General features: G+C 49.3%; 7 protein-coding genes across 18 annotated transcripts; 2 read left to right on the top strand and 5 right to left on the bottom strand.

Annotated features, from left to right (window-relative positions):
* Positions 1-211: 211 nt before the first annotated feature.
* FOXG_08304 (uncharacterized protein) lies at positions 212-3,952 on the bottom strand. Of its 4 annotated transcripts, XM_018387169.1 has the most exons (5): positions 3,057-3,952; positions 1,675-2,987; positions 1,536-1,626; positions 794-1,471; positions 212-735 (listed from the first exon to the last, which is right to left on the bottom strand). In XM_018387169.1, the coding sequence occupies exons 1-5, from the start codon at positions 3,271-3,273 to the stop codon at positions 443-445; spliced, it is 2,592 nt and encodes an 863-aa protein (XP_018244984.1). In that variant the 5' UTR covers positions 3,274-3,952; the 3' UTR covers positions 212-442. The 4 variants fall into 4 exon arrangements, with proteins under 4 accessions (XP_018244984.1, XP_018244986.1, XP_018244985.1 ...); XM_018387171.1 differs by having other exon boundaries at positions 212-1,471; XM_018387168.1 differs by having other exon boundaries at positions 221-735; positions 1,675-3,701.
* A 668-nt stretch (positions 3,953-4,620) lies between these two features.
* Positions 4,621-8,249, bottom strand: FOXG_08303 (uncharacterized protein). Of its 9 annotated transcripts, XM_018387159.1 has the most exons (8): positions 7,801-8,249; positions 7,716-7,753; positions 6,780-7,669; positions 6,624-6,732; positions 6,137-6,577; positions 5,537-6,083; positions 5,421-5,487; positions 4,621-5,364 (listed from the first exon to the last, which is right to left on the bottom strand). In XM_018387159.1, the coding sequence occupies exons 1-8, from the start codon at positions 7,860-7,862 to the stop codon at positions 5,302-5,304; spliced, it is 2,217 nt and encodes a 738-aa protein (XP_018244974.1). In that variant the 5' UTR covers positions 7,863-8,249; the 3' UTR covers positions 4,621-5,301. The 9 variants fall into 9 exon arrangements, with proteins under 9 accessions (XP_018244974.1, XP_018244982.1, XP_018244977.1 ...); XM_018387167.1 differs by having other exon boundaries at positions 5,537-6,577; XM_018387162.1 differs by having other exon boundaries at positions 5,421-6,083.
* Positions 8,250-8,258: 9 nt separating this feature from the next.
* On the top strand, positions 8,259-10,096 carry FOXG_08302 (uncharacterized protein). Its single transcript, XM_018387158.1, has 3 exons — positions 8,259-9,415; positions 9,473-9,554; positions 9,606-10,096. Exons 1-3 carry the CDS (start codon positions 8,895-8,897, stop codon positions 9,972-9,974), a joined length of 972 nt encoding a protein of 323 aa, XP_018244973.1. The 5' UTR covers positions 8,259-8,894; the 3' UTR covers positions 9,975-10,096.
* A 178-nt stretch (positions 10,097-10,274) lies between these two features.
* Positions 10,275-13,122, bottom strand: FOXG_08301 (uncharacterized protein; the record flags this gene model as incomplete). The annotated part of the gene is made up of 5 exons (XM_018387157.1): positions 12,970-13,122; positions 12,703-12,917; positions 12,204-12,646; positions 11,544-12,148; positions 10,275-11,490 (listed from the first exon to the last, which is right to left on the bottom strand). Exons 1-5 carry the CDS (start codon positions 13,062-13,064, stop codon positions 10,275-10,277), a joined length of 2,574 nt encoding a protein of 857 aa, XP_018244972.1. The 5' UTR covers positions 13,065-13,122.
* Positions 13,123-13,718: 596 nt separating this feature from the next.
* Positions 13,719-15,052, bottom strand: FOXG_08300 (uncharacterized protein; the record flags this gene model as incomplete). The annotated part of the gene is made up of 2 exons (XM_018387156.1): positions 13,719-13,750; positions 13,864-15,052. The coding sequence occupies 2 exons, from the start codon at positions 15,050-15,052 to the stop codon at positions 13,719-13,721; spliced, it is 1,221 nt and encodes a 406-aa protein (XP_018244971.1).
* A 66-nt stretch (positions 15,053-15,118) lies between these two features.
* Positions 15,119-15,293, bottom strand: FOXG_19788 (uncharacterized protein; the record flags this gene model as incomplete). Its single annotated transcript, XM_018400057.1, has 2 exons — positions 15,119-15,161; positions 15,202-15,293. The coding sequence occupies 2 exons, from the start codon at positions 15,291-15,293 to the stop codon at positions 15,119-15,121; spliced, it is 135 nt and encodes a 44-aa protein (XP_018244970.1).
* Positions 15,294-15,346: 53 nt separating this feature from the next.
* FOXG_08299 (uncharacterized protein) lies at positions 15,347-16,267 on the top strand. Its single transcript, XM_018387155.1, has 2 exons — positions 15,347-15,651; positions 15,703-16,267. The coding sequence occupies exons 1-2, from the start codon at positions 15,532-15,534 to the stop codon at positions 16,114-16,116; spliced, it is 534 nt and encodes a 177-aa protein (XP_018244969.1). The 5' UTR covers positions 15,347-15,531; the 3' UTR covers positions 16,117-16,267.
* Positions 16,268-16,285: the final 18 nt, after the last annotated feature.

Raw genomic sequence — 16,285 nt, 5'->3', positions numbered from 1 at the left:
ATACATGGAAAACTATTCCTGGAAGAAGTCATGGCTCACCAAAAATAAGATCTTAACAGTCTTGGCGACGATGAACTGAGCGCCATACCGCAAGAACCCTTGCTTTGGCGGCGCCTCCTACCTGTTGTTGAACCTGCAAATCAGAATTGGGTCCAACAATTTTCAAGCAATTATTGAATGGCAAACACGCCCTTCGTAGAGCCATCACGATGCGGACATGGTCATGTCAACATTCGAATTGAGCTACCAGTCATAATCTGACTTTCTCCAAAGGGAAAGAGAATATGATAAAAATAGTCTACATGATGAAGCAAAACAAATGAAAAGGACTAGTTATCCTGGGGTATAGTGCACATACGCCGCCCAACGCCCTTCGTCGCAACGAATACATTCTGGTTTGTCATACATATTACATTCCATCAAGGGACTCCTCGATTTTTTTTTAATCGCGTACGCTTGCACTGCTCATGATCGGGGTTGGAAGCGACGGTATCTCGTTGCTGCTGATCGAGCCGGCTACGCTTCCAGGTCTTCCTGCTCGGCTGGCTTTGCGAGACGAGAACCGAGACAAAACAGACAAGGACTTGTTTCTCTCGTTACTCACGATACTTGCTCTGTCAGAGCCTGAGTTGCCAAAACCGCGTAGCGTGGCTATGTCAATGAACGCCTGAGGGAAGATTCCTGTCTTGCCCTTGGAATTCGTCCCCGACCAGCACCAAAATTCTTGATAAGGCCCTATTTGCGAGTCAGATAAACAGTCTTTCCTTGACATGCGTCTTGAGGGACAACTTACAGCTGACGTTGGTAATGACTTCATCTTTCTCAAACTTAAGCCAGTCACCCTTGACTTTGTCCTTTTGGTTAAACTTCCATCTTGCGGTGACTTGGACTGGGCTGGTTCCGTCGATCTTGATCTGACTGGATGGTGGCGGATCCAGCTTAATGATCTCCGTGGGAACTGAAGCCCATTGACCGTCGTACCAACCCATTGCCCATTCTCCAAGGTACTTTGCAGGCCAAGTAAGGCCGCAAACCCTTGCGTTAACAACCAATTCAAGCGCCGGCGTCCTATCGTACAACAGTCTTTGGCCGTACATACGGCGAGCAGCCTCCTTGCTGGTTGCAGTTGGCAAATACGATATCTCATCAGCTTTCTCAATTGCAGGGTGTGTTTCAACAGGTGATTTGAAATGAAGGTCATAGTCGTTCTTATATTCGGCAGGAACTTCAGTCTGGTCGATCACTGTGAACCCTGGGACTGCTGGCAGAGGACGAGGATGGCGAGCCAAATGAGCAAAAAGGGCTTTCTGGCTGATGAACACAGTTGCGTCACTGGCGTGAAGAGTCTTGCCCTGGGTAATACAAAACACACAACCATACAGAACATCATCAGAGCGCCGAGTTGGCAAATGGGACTTTTGAAGGAATCGCAACCTATAGCCGATACCATTCTTGATGAAGTTTCCTCGTTCTGTGGGGCAGTCAGCAAGGCATTGCACGACAATCATGATTTCGAGAGGCTCCTGTGGACTTACCAGCTTTGTTGACATCCAAGTCGATTTCATTAAAATCGAGCTCGAAGTGACACTTGACACATTTTGCAATTGTCGCTACCGTTGCGAACCCCTGTGTCTTTTAGCATCAAACGACAAAAAGGACAAAGAGATGACTTACTGCTTTCACGGTCTTCTTGACTCCCGCACCGCCATTCAATATTTCCTTTGCCCCATCGCAAAAACCTTTGTGAACATAGAAGGAACTCTGAGGGTTGAGTTTGCAGTCAATGGCAAACGGGTTTGGTGGGTGTTCGGGGATCGTAATTTCAGTTTCCACGGGAATCGGTAGGTTATCGACTTCTGGCATCATGACAGGCTGTACTGGTTCAAGCATGCCCTGGTAGTTGGTTACTGGCGGAGGCTTTACCGGCAGTGGACTTAATTCTGCAGTGCCCAGTGTCGGACTACCATCTGCCACTGAATATGAGGATTCGCGGTTGTCTGTGAGGGGGGTGGTCACTCCATCGTGTCGTCCCGAGTCAAAGACAGAGCCAGGATTGGTTTCGACTGATTCAGGGCGAGACTGAGGAAGCGAATGCGATCGAGGCGGAACCGTCCTTGGAGAAAGCTGCGAAACGTAACCTGTGCTGGCCCTTTCTGAAACCACATCTTCGGGGATGGATGTAGACAAGATGGAGTTGTGGCTCGAATAGCGACCTCGTGGTGTTGGGAAGACACTGTATGTTCGTTCATACGTCCCGGATTCCATGCCCACTGAACTAACTTGGGAGTCGTTGCTGTACTGAGACGAGCGATCTCCTCCCATCTTGAGTGGGCGCGGACGGAGTTCCCTACCTGAATCTGGGCTCAGAGGTGGTGAAATCGGCTCAATGGGTGATTCTACTGGGGCCACGGGCTGTCTCCTTTCGAAGGAAAAGTCTTCTGGGAAATGGTTGTCGCGTGGCTTCGGTGAGGTCTTGACATTGAAGTCCCATGGGTTACCTGATGGTGGTCTTGGAGGCGGCTCAACGGGTGTGAGTACAGCCTGGGGCGTATGGCTGGGTCTTGGTGATTCGGCATATAGACCCTCATCCGGTCCTGATCGAGACTGCATCATGCGCCGCAACTCGGCAGTAGCTGCTTCGACCGTTGCAGGATCATTGCTAGATCGGCTTTCAGCGAGTGAGGAGGCGCTTCGGGGAATATCTTTTTTCAAATCGGAAAACGGGTATATCGGCGGAAGAGGGGGTGCATCTGGCGAGATTGGTCTTGATTGTGACCCGGACATTCGAGTCATGATGGAGCGACTGTCATGATCATAGGGAACCTCCAGCTTGAGGCGCATGAGAATGTCGTAAACCTTTGGCGCAGCCTTCCTCGAGAGGGCCTGTAGTTCGGCGAACTTTTCAGGCTCAAAATCGTCCAATTCAATGTAGTCGTCAAACTCCCAAAGCAGTTCGTTGAGCTCGGTTCGGAAGGCCGCGATTTCGTCTGGGTTGGCAAAGTCAATCAATGTCGATCGAAATAACAAGGCGGGCTGAAGATGAAATGACGACTTACCATTTTCCTTGAGAGCATCAAGAAAGTTAGAGCCATATTCGTCGAGGTGTTTTCGACATAAGGGTTCAATTTTCTTGAGTGCACGCTCGCCTTCTTTTGTCAGGCTCTGGGAGGCCTTGAGCATTGTCTTATCATCGCCAGCGTTTTGTGTTGCCTCACGGCCCTTTTCGACAATGTCGCGGAAGGGCGCGATGACAAGGTCGGCTACATCATCCATGATGAGATCAAGTAGTCGAAACTCGTGGAGAGGCTGACTGGAACTTCAAGAAGGGATGTTGTGGTGAAAGTGTATGTGACAATGAGGTGGGCGTGTAAGTCAATATGAGGGCCGAAAATGGGGGGCCAAAGGAATGAGGAGGGGGATCATCACACGACAGGGTGGAATTGGGTAAGGTAACCGCAACGGTCATGAAGCGACTAAGGTTGGGAACTAAGGTTGAAAGAAGAGGAAGAAGAAGGGAACCAACATGGGGATGCTGCATCTATAGCATTACCATGGCCATGGCCATGACCATGGCACGGCCTAGCATTCATGGCCTGGCTGGGCACTCACCAGGGCACACTAGCACCCACTCGAGCTGAGAGCTTGAATCGACAGCAGTGCAGTAGGCTGCAGTCAGTGATAGTCCTAGACCTAGACTAGGGCCCTTCTTTGTTGCGATATGGTGTCTGGGCTGTCTGGTGTCATGCGGCTTATGAGATGCGTGTACTACATGATAGGCCGACCGGAAGCCGGGCCCCGGTGAGAGCAGTGGGAAATGGTTCTATCCCCGACGATCTAGTGCGTGTGGTTAGGGGTCGCCCGAGCATTAGGGTCATGATTTCTGGGTTCTCGAAGCAATTATTGTCTTGAGTGAGTTGACCTGAAGAGACGGACGGGTTGGATGGAACTAGCGGGGGTTAGAGAAGACATGACATGGGCCTCCTTCCTTTCAGAACGATAGAAAGGCGGAGTTGCTCCACTTGCCGCTGCCCACGTTGACGGATCTACGCAACGGGATTGGGGGACTCTCTATGGCCTCATGCACCAGATTATCATACTCACTCACTATTAACTCTAACAGTGGAATTTTTAATCAAATTCTGCTCGGTCGATGCTCTCGGTAAAGTTAAGTCATGATAGCCAGGGGAAATATATGACTAGTCAGAACAAGACATCTTGACCGAGGGCTCTTTTGGGTCAGAACTGTCAGAGCTGATGAAACCGATGCAGTAGCCAGGTACTGAACAGATCAAGTTACCACAGCAGCGACAGGATAGTCAGTGTTTGCGAATGGGGGGTCAGAGACTCGTATAGCGGAATTAGTAACAAAATGATCAGATTACCGAGGTTTCTTTGTCCCTGCTTTGTCCCCATGTCTTGCAAGCAATTCATCATGTTTCGTAGCCTTGAGGCCCCATAACGAAACACAACACAATGTGGACCACGGCGATCATGGAATGGGGTCAAGAAACAACGCAGGCCCGGATATGGTCCTGACAGCGCTGATCATTCAAGGCTTTAATTCATTAGAATGGACATCATCAAGGCAAACTGCATCTCATGATAGCCTAGTTAGCCTTGCTGTGGGTGATCTGAGACATGGGCTACTATGACGGGAGTACCCTAAAGTTTTTGAACAACATCTTCTAGAACACAATCATAGGATCGATAAGTCTTATGAACGGCCTGGGCTGAACCTTGATTTTGCCTAGGTAGGTATTTATATTATTGCTGCCATGATCAACCAGCAAACTGGCTTCGCATGATCAATGCACGACCATCCTCCAGATACGATAGATTCAAGTCGATCAAACAAGGCACACAAGCCTCCTCCCAATTGTCTTGCTCTGTAACTCATTTCATTGCTCTAGACTTTTTCAGCCGCGGCGTTGTCAAGGGAGCGATCTTCATACGGCACAGCCTCCGCCCTGTTAGAGTGACGCACGTGCGTTAGCGGCCCTCTTTGTCATGAATGCCTCGCCATGGCGTTCCTGTGGCACGTGTCTGCCTGTTTTGATCTTCATTCTTCGACATGACTGGGGCAGAAGGAAAGGATAAGATGATGCAGTCGAGAAAGACTTTCAATTGAAAACCAAAGCACTCCTTTCACCAACAAAGCAATGTTACATATCTCTTCCAATCCATACCAATCGTGAGCTCATAGCCGTTCGTTTACCATGACCATCATTCCATCTCTGTCAACTTCTTTCCATCCTCCAGATTCTACCCCATTTTGCTCCAGGCCTTGATTTTCAACCCACTTCAGGCGGCCTTCATACTTGGCTCAGCAGACTTGGCCTTTCCATTCTTTTCCGCGGCAGCTTTCTATATAAATGGTTAGCTAATCCCCAGCCTTGAATCATGAATCATCGAATACTTACCTGCTGCTCAATCATTCTGCGTCCAACATCAATGGTCTCATTCATGCCTCTCTGGCGTTGCCAGAACCTGTGACATCCATTAGTACACATGGAACTATCATTTGAAGTCCACTTACATCTCTTCAGGCGTTCCATGACCTCGGATGGAAGTCTGTCGGGCCTCCTCCTCCAAAGCTTCGCGAGTAATCTTCTCACTGTGATCAATGCCTGGAACTGAAGACTCTTCCGATGCACCTTGGCCAATGTTCTCTTCGAGAAGTTTTCTCTTCATCAGGAAACGCTCCTTGCGCTCCTTCTGCACGCCTGGGCTGTCCAACTTGCTGAGAACAAAGCGGACCGCCAGTTGGACGACCAGATAGAAATGCTCAGCCAAAAGAATGCTAAGCAGCAGACCCCAGGCCTTGAGAGGCGATGGTTCACCATGGCTTCCGTTACCTCGGGCGCCGCTGCACAAGTACACAATAGCAGAGCTGGTGATACTGCCGAGCCAAGAAATAAAGCTCAGTGCGGTCAACCAGGGTCCAATTGAGTCGGTTCGCCATGGGATTGGTCGTCGGCTGCTGGTGGCAATCTTGAGGGCATCGGATCTCAACTCAACCCAGTTGTTGACGAGGAAACAGCAAGCTGCAAGTGGCCAAGCGACTGAGAACATGGAAATATAACCTATGCCCGAGGTCAGATATTGAGTTTCACAAACATTTCCAACGTCAGCTTACCGAACTGCATGACCATCTCACGGTAGTCTCCCGAGACATCGTACGTCTCGAGAGTGCTCTCCTTGCGTACGCGTTCAAGGAACTCGGCTTCCTCCTCGTGGTCGTCCTGAACCTTTGGCTGGGACTTGAGGGCCTTGGCTTTTTCGAGCGCCTCTCGCTTGAGGTAAGGTACCACAACCTCGGTAGCAAAGTTTACGATCTGAGCCGTGACTGTGAAATAAAACATTTGGTTGCTAATTTCGAGCAGGGTTGATCTGAATTCCCTTGTCGGAAGCGGCTTCTCGCTGAAGGTGACAACCTGGGCTGTCTTTCTCCAGAATTCGAGGAAAGGGACCAGGACATGGCCGAAGGGAATGTAGACGAATGCTGTGAAGAAAAGAGCCATGTAAGAGGTCATGAAGTTGAGGACGAATTGTTTTTGGATGAGAGCAGCATCATGGGCTACAGAGGTTAGCTTCGAATATGTTCGAAGGGCCAATATCCTTACCATCAACAGTAGCATAGTTCTCCATTGAGTTCAATTTCTCAGCAGCGCTCATGAGCAGGCTGGAGATAGTAGGAGTACCCAGAACCAGAAGAATGGTTGGCAAGAAGCCCTAGTAACCAGTCAGTTATGTTAGTGAGAGTATTCGGGTCAACTTACCAGGTACTGCTTGCCAGGGCCATTGTAGACTTCATTGATGAAGACCTCAAGGGAGTTGCAGGTCACAATCAAAGCACCCAAAGCAATAACACAAGCCAGAGCAAAGGGGATTTGGAGCAATTGAGTCTTGATGCGCTTCATGGGCTCATACACCTTAACAACTTCGCCAGTGACAGGGTCCTCAGCTTCGCGATCCCACTCAAACTCAGGTCTCGCCTGCTGGATACTGGACACACCCCGGACACCCCATTGCACGGCAAGGTCGACCTCTTGCTTCTTCCAGTACTCGACGAAAACGACAGACCAGAGACCACAGAGCAGGGCATAGAGGAAAGAGAATTGGCCGAGCAGAAGCCATGCGACAAAGCCGAAACCAGAGGGGATGACGAGGAAGCGGAAGTAGGATCGCAAGAAGGCGAAGTAGAAGGCAACGCTTTCACCAAACTTGTCTCGAATGTCGTCGATGTCGCTCTGCTCCAGGATATACTTGCTGCTCCACTTCTTGATCCAATTCTTGTTGAATTTGTGACTATGCAGAGGAAATATGGACTCAACGTATTTCCACTTTGCATTGGACGGAGTAATTCCAGCACCACCTTCGTTACGTGGCTTCGTGATCATAAGGTAGATCAAGCGCAGGCGCTCTGCTTCAACTACGGGCTCATCCTGGAGGGCTTGTTTGACGTCGCTATGGGGGGCTGAGACTCGAACGCCGTGCAGCCAGTCGGCAAGGCGGGCGCGGTAGACTTGCTTCGCGAAGAGATCGGGGGAAGCGACTTTGACAAAGACGAGGAGGGAGTTGTTGTCGCCGTGACGAACTTCGGTGGCTAGACCAACAGTGGTGAGGGCCTGGATGAGCTGGACAAAGCCGGCTTCAGCTTCTGCGGGTTCTATGGTGTGTTAGTTGCGTGTGAGTTATTGAAGAGCACCATTTACCTGACGGAGGGACCTTGTAGTGAATGACAAAGTCGACGCTGGGTCGTGTTAGTTGTGCTCAATTAAATATTTGTCTCGTGCTGACCCAAAGTTGCTTGTCTGGCTCTCGTCGCCAGATTGGCTGTACAGGTCCTTTAGATTGGACATATTTAGCAGAGGTTGACCATATGCTATGACCTAGAGGTTGAAGGAAGAGAAGCAAAAGAGGAGGGGAGGGGAGGGAGGGAGGAAGAGGTTATCGACACAGAAACGAGACAAGACAAGATGAGACAAAGAGCAAAACAGGGCAGGGTAGGGAAATGAATACTGATATGCAGTGTATTGAGGCATCCAATCCAATGAGGTTGGGTCGATGACGATGGGTGAAAAAAGTTGGAGAAACAAGCTTTAGTTAAGATCCTGGCCCAGCTGAGGGAAGCTTCAGCTTGCAGCTTCACTGCTGTAGTGGGGAGATTGGCACATTAGGCGACGTCACCACACATTTTGGTCAAGATATGGGTCTTGTCTGCATGGCATGGATATGATAAAATTACCTTTATATATAGTAGCTGCATATGATATGATGCTATTCACTGAAATCATATATACTGATTGAGTATACCGTTACTCTCCATCGATACTCTGCTCCACCTACCACAACTTGCTTATGAGATTGCCGTATGAAGGTAACTAAAGCTTGAAACATGCCAATGGCTTTCACATGTCGAAGAGTTGGATCACTATGACGACCTTCAGTTGTGGGTGTCCCTTGGAGCATCTCGATGAGAACAAATGATGTATGAAGAGGCTCAATCTCAATACCCTTCATTCATTCTGCTCAAGTTCATGATACCAACACTCGATACTTTTTCTTCTATATTGTAACCTCCTGGAACAATTTCCCATGGCCATGGCTAGAGGGATGGTTGCTGTCAAGTTAGCGTCACTGCGGGGCCGTTTATAGCTGGAGCTTTCGTCACCACCGCTCATAGCCCATAGCTCATAGCTCATGGTCACTCCACACCATCCGAACTATTCTTACCTTGAGCTATCACAGCTACAGCTCATCAATAGCTATAGCTCTCCACTCACTCAATCAATCACTCATTCGGTTACTGAGGCATCTCAATTTTTACCTCTCGTCCAATTGAACTCTCGTTCTCAACTCTCCCAGCTCAAACTACCTCATACACGCCCATCATGGGCCTCCTCTCCTGCATAGGCCTTCGTCGCCGGAACCAATGGGAGCCCATGACCCTCCTCGACAATCTCATCTCATCACCTTTAACATATCTCGCTTTTCTCTTCTACCACGCTGTACTCCTCCTCCGCGGTCGACCTTTCCACCCGCCGCGTGACAAGCCCGCCATTCGCGTCGTCTGCATCTCCGACACACACGATCTCAAAGTCGACATTCCCAACGGTGACATTCTCATTCATGCAGGAGATCTTACAGATTCCGGCACCGTAGCAGACATCCAGAAACAGCTCGATTGGCTTCGTGAACAGCCTCATCCTGTCAAGGTTGTCGTTGCAGGTAACCATGACAGTTGGTTTGACACCAAAAGTCGACATGAAGAGGATGCGCGCTCAGGTGCTAAGCCCAACATGGAGGGTCTTCATTATCTTGAGAGCGGTTTGACTGTGCAAAAGATAAAGGGTCGAACCGTCAATATCTTTGGTGTTCCTGATATTCCAAGCATTGGTCCCAAGGAGTTTGCGTAAGTCTATGAAAGATCCAGCTATACCGTGATAACTAACAGAAATGATGCTTTTAGCTTCCAGTACACTCAAGATAAACACCCTTGGTTGAGCAAGGTACCTCCGCAAACCGATATTCTTATCACCCATTGCCCTCCGGTAAGCCTCTACTGTTCGAATGTGGCAACTTTTCAACTTACACACTGTCAGAAATATCATCTTGATCTCGGTCTCGGGGACAGCAATCTCCTCCGTGAAGTTTGGCGCGTAAAGCCCCGTCTCCACGTCTTCGGCCACGTCCACTTTGGCTACGGTAGAGAATCAGCCTTCTTCGATACCTTCCAGGAGACTTTCGAACGTATCATGTCACGACCTCGTCGCGGTCTGATCCGAGACTTCATCCCTAATGAGGCTTGGCTTGATTATCTGCGTCTTGTAGCCCAAGGCCTTCATAGCGTGGCATGGAAGTGGCTCATGTCTGGTCCTGGAAGTAACAATGGTAGTCTCATGGTAAATGCTGCGCAGATGAAAGGCAACTCGGGCAAGGTCAAGAGTAGGGCGGTTGTTGTTGAAATTTGAAAGACCAAGCAAGCAAGTTTAAATATATATAAGGTATTTTTTCACTTCTGAGTCAACTATAGACTCCGAGAACTTAGTGGAAATATCTGAAATATCATCTTATTGGTATTATCGTGCATTAAGCTCTAATATGTCGTGACAAACAAAAGAAATATGACTATCGTAGTTGAACAAACATGTACCCTTTCCAACCATAATCAAACATGTCTATGTTTTTGTATATCCTGTACATTTCCCAGTATTAGATCCTCGTGAAGAGAAGGATGAATGAAACAAATATCAAATCAACACCAAAAGCACCTAAAGAGACAAGGCCAGAATTGCCATGGCCACAATCGCAAAGTAAACGAAGAAGTCATCGACTCTCGATGAAGCACTAGAGACCACGACCGGCGCACCCGATGCGCCCGGTGTTGGTGTAGCATGGGAAATCGGGGTGTTTGGCCTTCCAGGAGACGGTACAGGTAGAATACTCATCGTCTCAATGTCTGATACAGCAACGACAACCGTGCGCCGCATGGTTCTTGTCTCGGTAGAGACGGATCTCGTTTCCGTACCATATGTGACCAGCTGGGTTGTCAAGTATGTTATCACGATCGTCGTTACTTCAGGGCCAGCATTTGCGTTGCTTCCCATTCCGGTTGGCACAATAGGAGGGATCTCTCGTGTCTGATCTGGGACGACTCCTGCAGCCGCATTGCCAGTCGCCTTGGTTGCATTGGTACCAGTACCAGTACCAGTGACGGTGACGGTGACATGGACGGGCACAGTCAGTGTGACTGTGTTTTCACCATTTGTACCACAGCCGTCGCATTCAACAACCTTCGTCACCATTGGTGGCTGAATCAAGGTGGGAGTGTCGCAGTAGTCACACAGTGAGTAGCTCATGGTGACGATACTTTCTTGAGGTACAAGTGATCCAGGGTTCGATGGGAGCACTGTAAGGAAAGTGACCGTGCTTGTGATAACTGTCCGGCCAGTGTCAGGGATAGCCTGTGTTGCTTCAAGAACCTCGCCATCAGATAGAGTGCTGAAAACCACAGCGTCCGTATCAGTGCCAGCTACAACGTCGGTAACTGTAGCGGTATCGGCAACCACTCTGTTATTAGTAGCCGCGGGCAGGTCATCACTTGAACCAGCCTGGCCATTTGCAGTCCGTTGAGCTGAATCTCCTGCTTGGCTATCGGATTCGGTTGAGCCATTTGCTCCATCAGCAGGCGAGTTGCCTTGGCCACTTCCACCAGTTGGACTTGATGAGCCACCAGCGGCAGTTCCATCAACACCGGGGCCCATGCCAGGTGGGACGTCAGGCTGTCCAGCGTCGCTGGTGTCGGCATAAACTGTGAGTAGAATGTTGTTGGGAGCGTCTCGGCGGAGAGGAATGCTCCGTTTAGACCTTTGAGAGACCATGCCACCACAGAATTGATCGTCGTTTCCAGGACAAGGGCGATTGCATGAAGACTCATTGCGCAAAGCACGGGTATCGGCGTCAAGCTTGGAGGCGCAATAGCAGGTTCTATAGAAATAGTCAGTTGAATGTCGCTTTGGGTTTCGATTTGAGCCACTCACCCTTCAAAGAGACCGATATAAGTCAGGCCGTTGCAAGCTTCAATGCACTTCTCAATAGTCATATCGTCGCTCTCAGCTTTCTCATTGAAAGTCTGGAATCCAGTCTGCGATCCAAAACAGCCAAGATATGCATAATCATCAATCTTAGCTGGGTTGACTGAGCTTCCACCCGTAGCAACAGGCAGAGAGCTAACAGTTGCACTATTGGTTCCAGAGCCAGGAATTGTCACCTCGACAGAAGAGATGCCTGTCAAGGTAGTTGTAGTTGTGGGCTCTGCTGTTGCGGATGCGTCTTCCTTAGGCCGGGGACGAGTGACGATGGCGGTGCTGTTCGGGAATCTAGTGTTTCCTGAGATTGGAGTGTTGGGGCCAGGAGTGCTAGCTGAAGGGATGGAGGTCTCAGTAGGTGCCTCACTGGTTGATGATGGGACAACAGGCGGGACGTCTCCTCCCAGGCGAGTGTAGACATCGATGTAGCTGACATCAAAATAGGCGTCTTGGAAATCCAGAGGGTTACTTGCAACATATTCACGACAAGTTGGGGCGAGAGCTCGACAAGTTTCAGAACTTCCCCAGGTTCCCTCACCATAATCGCCGCAAAAGTTCTAGACAAGTTAGTTGGTTCAAGATTCTCCGGTTATTGTCGTAGGGGCCACTTACAATATTCAGAACAATCCTCATATCATTGAAATATTCGTCGACATTGCACTTTGAACCACCAAACAAACTCTGAGGAAGTCCCCATTTCCTAGGATCAGGTCGTTTGGCTTCGATATCAGCCGGAATTGCGCCTCGTGGGAAGTGCCAGATCGAGATGTACTCTGAGTCCCACTCCATAGCATATACACCACCGCCGACAGCATTGAAGCCATCACCGTAAGAGGAAGTGTCACTGGCGGGTGGGGTGAAGCCACATCCAACATTATCTGTACCAACAGCACAGTCCAGGCTCTGAGGGTTTCCAGAGAAGAGATTCGAGTCTGCGGGGTCTAGCATGCAGCCATCGGCCGTGTGTGCAGACATGATATTAGTGTAAGCCAAGTTGGCGCCCTCAAGGATATCAACTTCGCCATTGTTGGGCCAGTTGGCACCATATGCCCAGACTATATCCACCATGTTAGTTCATCTTCTACTCGAGAGATAGATTAGAAGATCATACAGGCTGGCCAAGTACCACATTGTGAAATAGGCATGTGTTGGAAATCTGCGATGAATAATCCATACTGGTAGGACTCCTTGCTTTCAAGTCGAATACTGGGTCTTCCTTCGTTCAGATCAAATTTTCTAGCGGAGTCGGGTCTAAGTCGAACAGTATTACTGAAAGGATCCACGGAGTATAAGCCATATTGCTCGGCACCCTCTAGGTCTTGATATCTGCCATGGTATTAGTAACGAAAAAAGCTCGAGACGGATGAGTCTTTCTCACTGTACGAATCCATTCGAAAGATCACGGCCATTGAACCAGTCGAAACCAGAGATGAGAGAGTCTCCTAAGAAGGAGGTGGTTAATGAGTATGCCATCGTAGTTCACGACGGATATGGGGACAAAAGACAAAAGTAGAAGAGTTGTCTGAAGAGGATGAGTCGTTGCATCTCGAAAAGCCGCGGGCAGCAGTTCGTCTTTTAATTCTTTACGGTCCATTGCCTTACACGGCGAGCACCACCCGCATCTGGAATTCGGTAGTGGTTGGCAAACGTCTGAAAGCATACGCATTCGAGGTAGTCAAGAAGTTGTGACGCTATTCTAAGACACCACGAGATTCTACGCTGAGCCAATAGCATCATGAGGGGCACGCTGGAGAGAATGCAATGCTTTCCATCAACTGTGCATTGTCTGCAGGCTGGGATCGCATTTCGCCTTAGAGAGCATGACGTTGATCTCTTTGTGCGCCATCTTATACATTCCATTTCATTGACTCTCTGGCCAGAGTGTGGCTGGCCTCTGAATCGCCTCAAGGCGGCGGAGATTAAAGTGAGACATTGAGCGGTTGGCGTCGATGATAGCGTGTCGACGCAGGTAAATCAGACGTTGAGTGAAACATGGAGACGCGCATGCATTCCAAAGTCGAGAGATGCAATTACGATAATGAACCGCATTGAGATGTAGTGAAGCTGCTTCAATTAAAAGGGTGAGACATCCAAGTCTCCTGGGTATCGAAAATTGCACGCCAACACTTAGAAAATCTCCAACTCGACGCATGCAGTAACTTATACTGTAAATGTCGACTTCTCTATACCATTATCCGCCTTAAGCCTTCAGTTCCACCCAGAACCCTTCTGCCTGTCACTGCGCATCTCCCTTGACCACTCTCCCACTTACCCTCGCGCGAATCCATAAAATCCTCTTGTTTCTGATGCTGGCCCTCGATCCATTTGTGGATACATGTATAGCAATAAACGACGCCGGTTTGACAGGCTGTTGGAGTGACGATCTCATCGACGCAAATAGGGCACAATGCCGAATCGCTTGGAAATGGAATTGTGTAGACAGGGAGCAACGAGGGAGTGGCGATGGGCGCATCTTCTGCTGAAGGGATTGAGTCTCCCTCGTTTGACTCCTCTTTCTTCGCTTCTGGCTTCTTCTTGCTGGAGCCTCCCTTACCATCTGCCGAAATCACAGGCGGGGGCAAATCAACACTTTCAGTCGCTTTTCGTGAAAGTTGCTTCGCAAAATCCGACTGATACCACCATTCCAAAAACTTGAGGGCAAAGATACTTGTCGGTAGCAAAATCGACAAGCTTGACAATATCCGTGGGCCCATTTCACGGGGGTTTAACAACGACCGCCACCCAGGTCTGTGTCCTGTCTCGGGTGTCTGTGTCAAAGCCTCAATGGCCTTGTAATCTGCCCCGGACATTCTTCGAATACGTGTTCCTATCAGCCACAAGAGAGGGCTGTGATACTTGCTCCCGTCGAAGAGGTACGCCACATTGAAAGCAAGCATGGCAAAGTAATAGCCGGCATTGACGCTCGGGTATATGTTCCTGAGGAACCATCGGTAATAGTATAGGAATCGGTCGCGAAGAGTCGGGTTTTCTGGCATTCGCGTGTATGCCGCACCGAGAAGAGCTCTTGGCGCATTCACCTCGTAGCTCTCGTCAAGCTTCCGTTTCAGGTAAGGGATGCCGACAATGACGAGCAGATTCTTCCAGACGTCCCGGGTCGTGAGTTTCAATGTCTCGCGCACAATATCGGGTGATGACATGCTCGCGCGTGGCACTTCGGCATGGAGGCCCTTTTCGCGCTTGAGGCCATAGAAGTTCTCTGTAAAGGAGCCGCCTCGGGTGCGCAGGTAATGCCGCTCAACGAGCAGCATAACACCAGCGTATATCTCATCGAACGAGTTTAGTATTCTTAGGAGATACCGTGGGTGTCGATGCGTCGCGATGGTAAGTAGGTAGCGGAGGGTCGGCGGGAGGAGGGCGTTGAGCTGTTGCTCAGAAAGTACTTCGAAGAGAGACGGCTTCTGTTCGTCGAAGGTGCCCCGAAGGGCTGTGACGAACTCCATTGCCTCTAGGATATTCCTGGAGGATACGGAGGATGGGTAGAATAATGTCAATGGACGGTGATGGATTCAAGGTTGAATATGAATGGAGATCAGCTGCGACAGGAGATCTCTAGTGGAGTGGAATTTGTTAGTGACCCCGGATTACTTACTGTACAGCTGCGATAACGGGTGAAGTGGATGCGACCACGACACCAAGCTCGGGCTGGTTGGCCGATGGAAGTGCCTCGGCTTCTGGGGTCATTAGCTGAAAAAGGCAATAACCAGCATTAAGGTTAGGTAGCGTTTACAACGGACCGAGGTATCGACAACTGGTAAAGTAAAGGTAAGCCAGATGTTAATTTCAATGTGATACCCCGGATTCTGCTTTGTATCTTTTTGAAAGGCTCAGGTCATCTACCGTCACATTTCATAATCCATCTTGATTCGGTGACTGCAGCCTCGCTTGAGTACAATAACTTATCCATTAAAGACCAAACAACATGTCCGACACCAAACCAACAGACAATCATCGCAAGACCTTGAAAGAGGGCAGTCCAGAAGAAAGAGTCAAAGCCTGGTTACAACTTTCACAAAATGATAGCGGTCATTCCAAGCAAGGAGTAAGTTTCTCGCTTGTTCGGGTTCGTCTCGGATGTTGACCATAACCCTAGGATTGGATGAATACCCTCATCCCTCATCTCCAGCTCGTGTCCACCAATGCTGAAGGACCTCACCCGTCATGTGTATTCTCATATACAGTTCAGCCCGATAATTGCAACAGGCTACAGAACCTGCACGGAGGTTGCGCGGCCACACTCTTTGACTGGTGTACGACATTACCCCTTGCTTTGGTTAACAAGCCTGGATTCTGGCAGCATATGGGCGTGAGCAGGACACTTAACGTCACTTATATGCGACCTGTACCAGTTGGAACCGAGGTATTGATTGAGTGTTCGATTACTCAAGTTGGGAAGAAATTAGCCTCTCTGCACGGAAGTATGAGAAGGAGGTCAGACAATCTTCTCCTAGCCACAGCTGAGCATGGAAAGGTCAATATTGATGGTGATATCAAGGCCAAGATGTAGATGCACTTCCATGAGTACCAGACATCACAAAAAGTTAGAAGAGGGGCTCATAAGAAATATTCTATGATTAGGTGCCAAAAAAAACAACCATGAACTTGATTTCGCTCTAGGGTAAGCTCATGAATGATTATCCCAAGACGGCGCCACCCCCACACAAGCTCCGCACGTT

The sequence above is a fragment of the Fusarium oxysporum genome, chromosome 2 (assembly GCF_000149955.1).
Source record: "Fusarium oxysporum f. sp. lycopersici 4287 chromosome 2, whole genome shotgun sequence".
NCBI classification, from domain to species: domain Eukaryota; kingdom Fungi; phylum Ascomycota; class Sordariomycetes; order Hypocreales; family Nectriaceae; genus Fusarium; species Fusarium oxysporum.
Note: the sequence above shows the minus strand (reverse complement) of the source record. Positions and strands in the feature narration are given on the sequence as shown.

Coding starts and splice junctions, on each gene's coding strand:
- FOXG_08304 (XM_018387168.1), bottom strand. CDS start 3,273: ATGGATGATGTAGCCGACCTTGTCATCGCGCCCTTCCGCGACATTGTC. Junction 1,627..1,674: donor TCAAGAAGACCGTGAAAGCA/GTAAGTCATCTC, acceptor TAAAAGACACAG/GGGTTCGCAACGGTAGCGAC. Junction 1,472..1,535: donor CTTGGATGTCAACAAAGCTG/GTAAGTCCACAG, acceptor ACTGCCCCACAG/AACGAGGAAACTTCATCAAG.
- FOXG_08303 (XM_018387159.1), bottom strand. CDS start 7,862: ATGTCCAATCTAAAGGACCTGTACAGCCAATCTGGCGACGAGAGCCAG. Junction 5,488..5,536: donor CATGGAACGCCTGAAGAGAT/GTAAGTGGACTT, acceptor TGGATGTCACAG/GTTCTGGCAACGCCAGAGAG. Junction 5,365..5,420: donor GCAGAATGATTGAGCAGCAG/GTAAGTATTCGA, acceptor CCATTTATATAG/AAAGCTGCCGCGGAAAAGAA.
- FOXG_08302 (XM_018387158.1), top strand. CDS start 8,895: ATGGGCCTCCTCTCCTGCATAGGCCTTCGTCGCCGGAACCAATGGGAG. Junction 9,416..9,472: donor ATTGGTCCCAAGGAGTTTGC/GTAAGTCTATGA, acceptor TGATGCTTTTAG/CTTCCAGTACACTCAAGATA. Junction 9,555..9,605: donor TTATCACCCATTGCCCTCCG/GTAAGCCTCTAC, acceptor ACACACTGTCAG/AAATATCATCTTGATCTCGG.
- FOXG_08299 (XM_018387155.1), top strand. CDS start 15,532: ATGTCCGACACCAAACCAACAGACAATCATCGCAAGACCTTGAAAGAG. Junction 15,652..15,702: donor GCGGTCATTCCAAGCAAGGA/GTAAGTTTCTCG, acceptor CCATAACCCTAG/GATTGGATGAATACCCTCAT.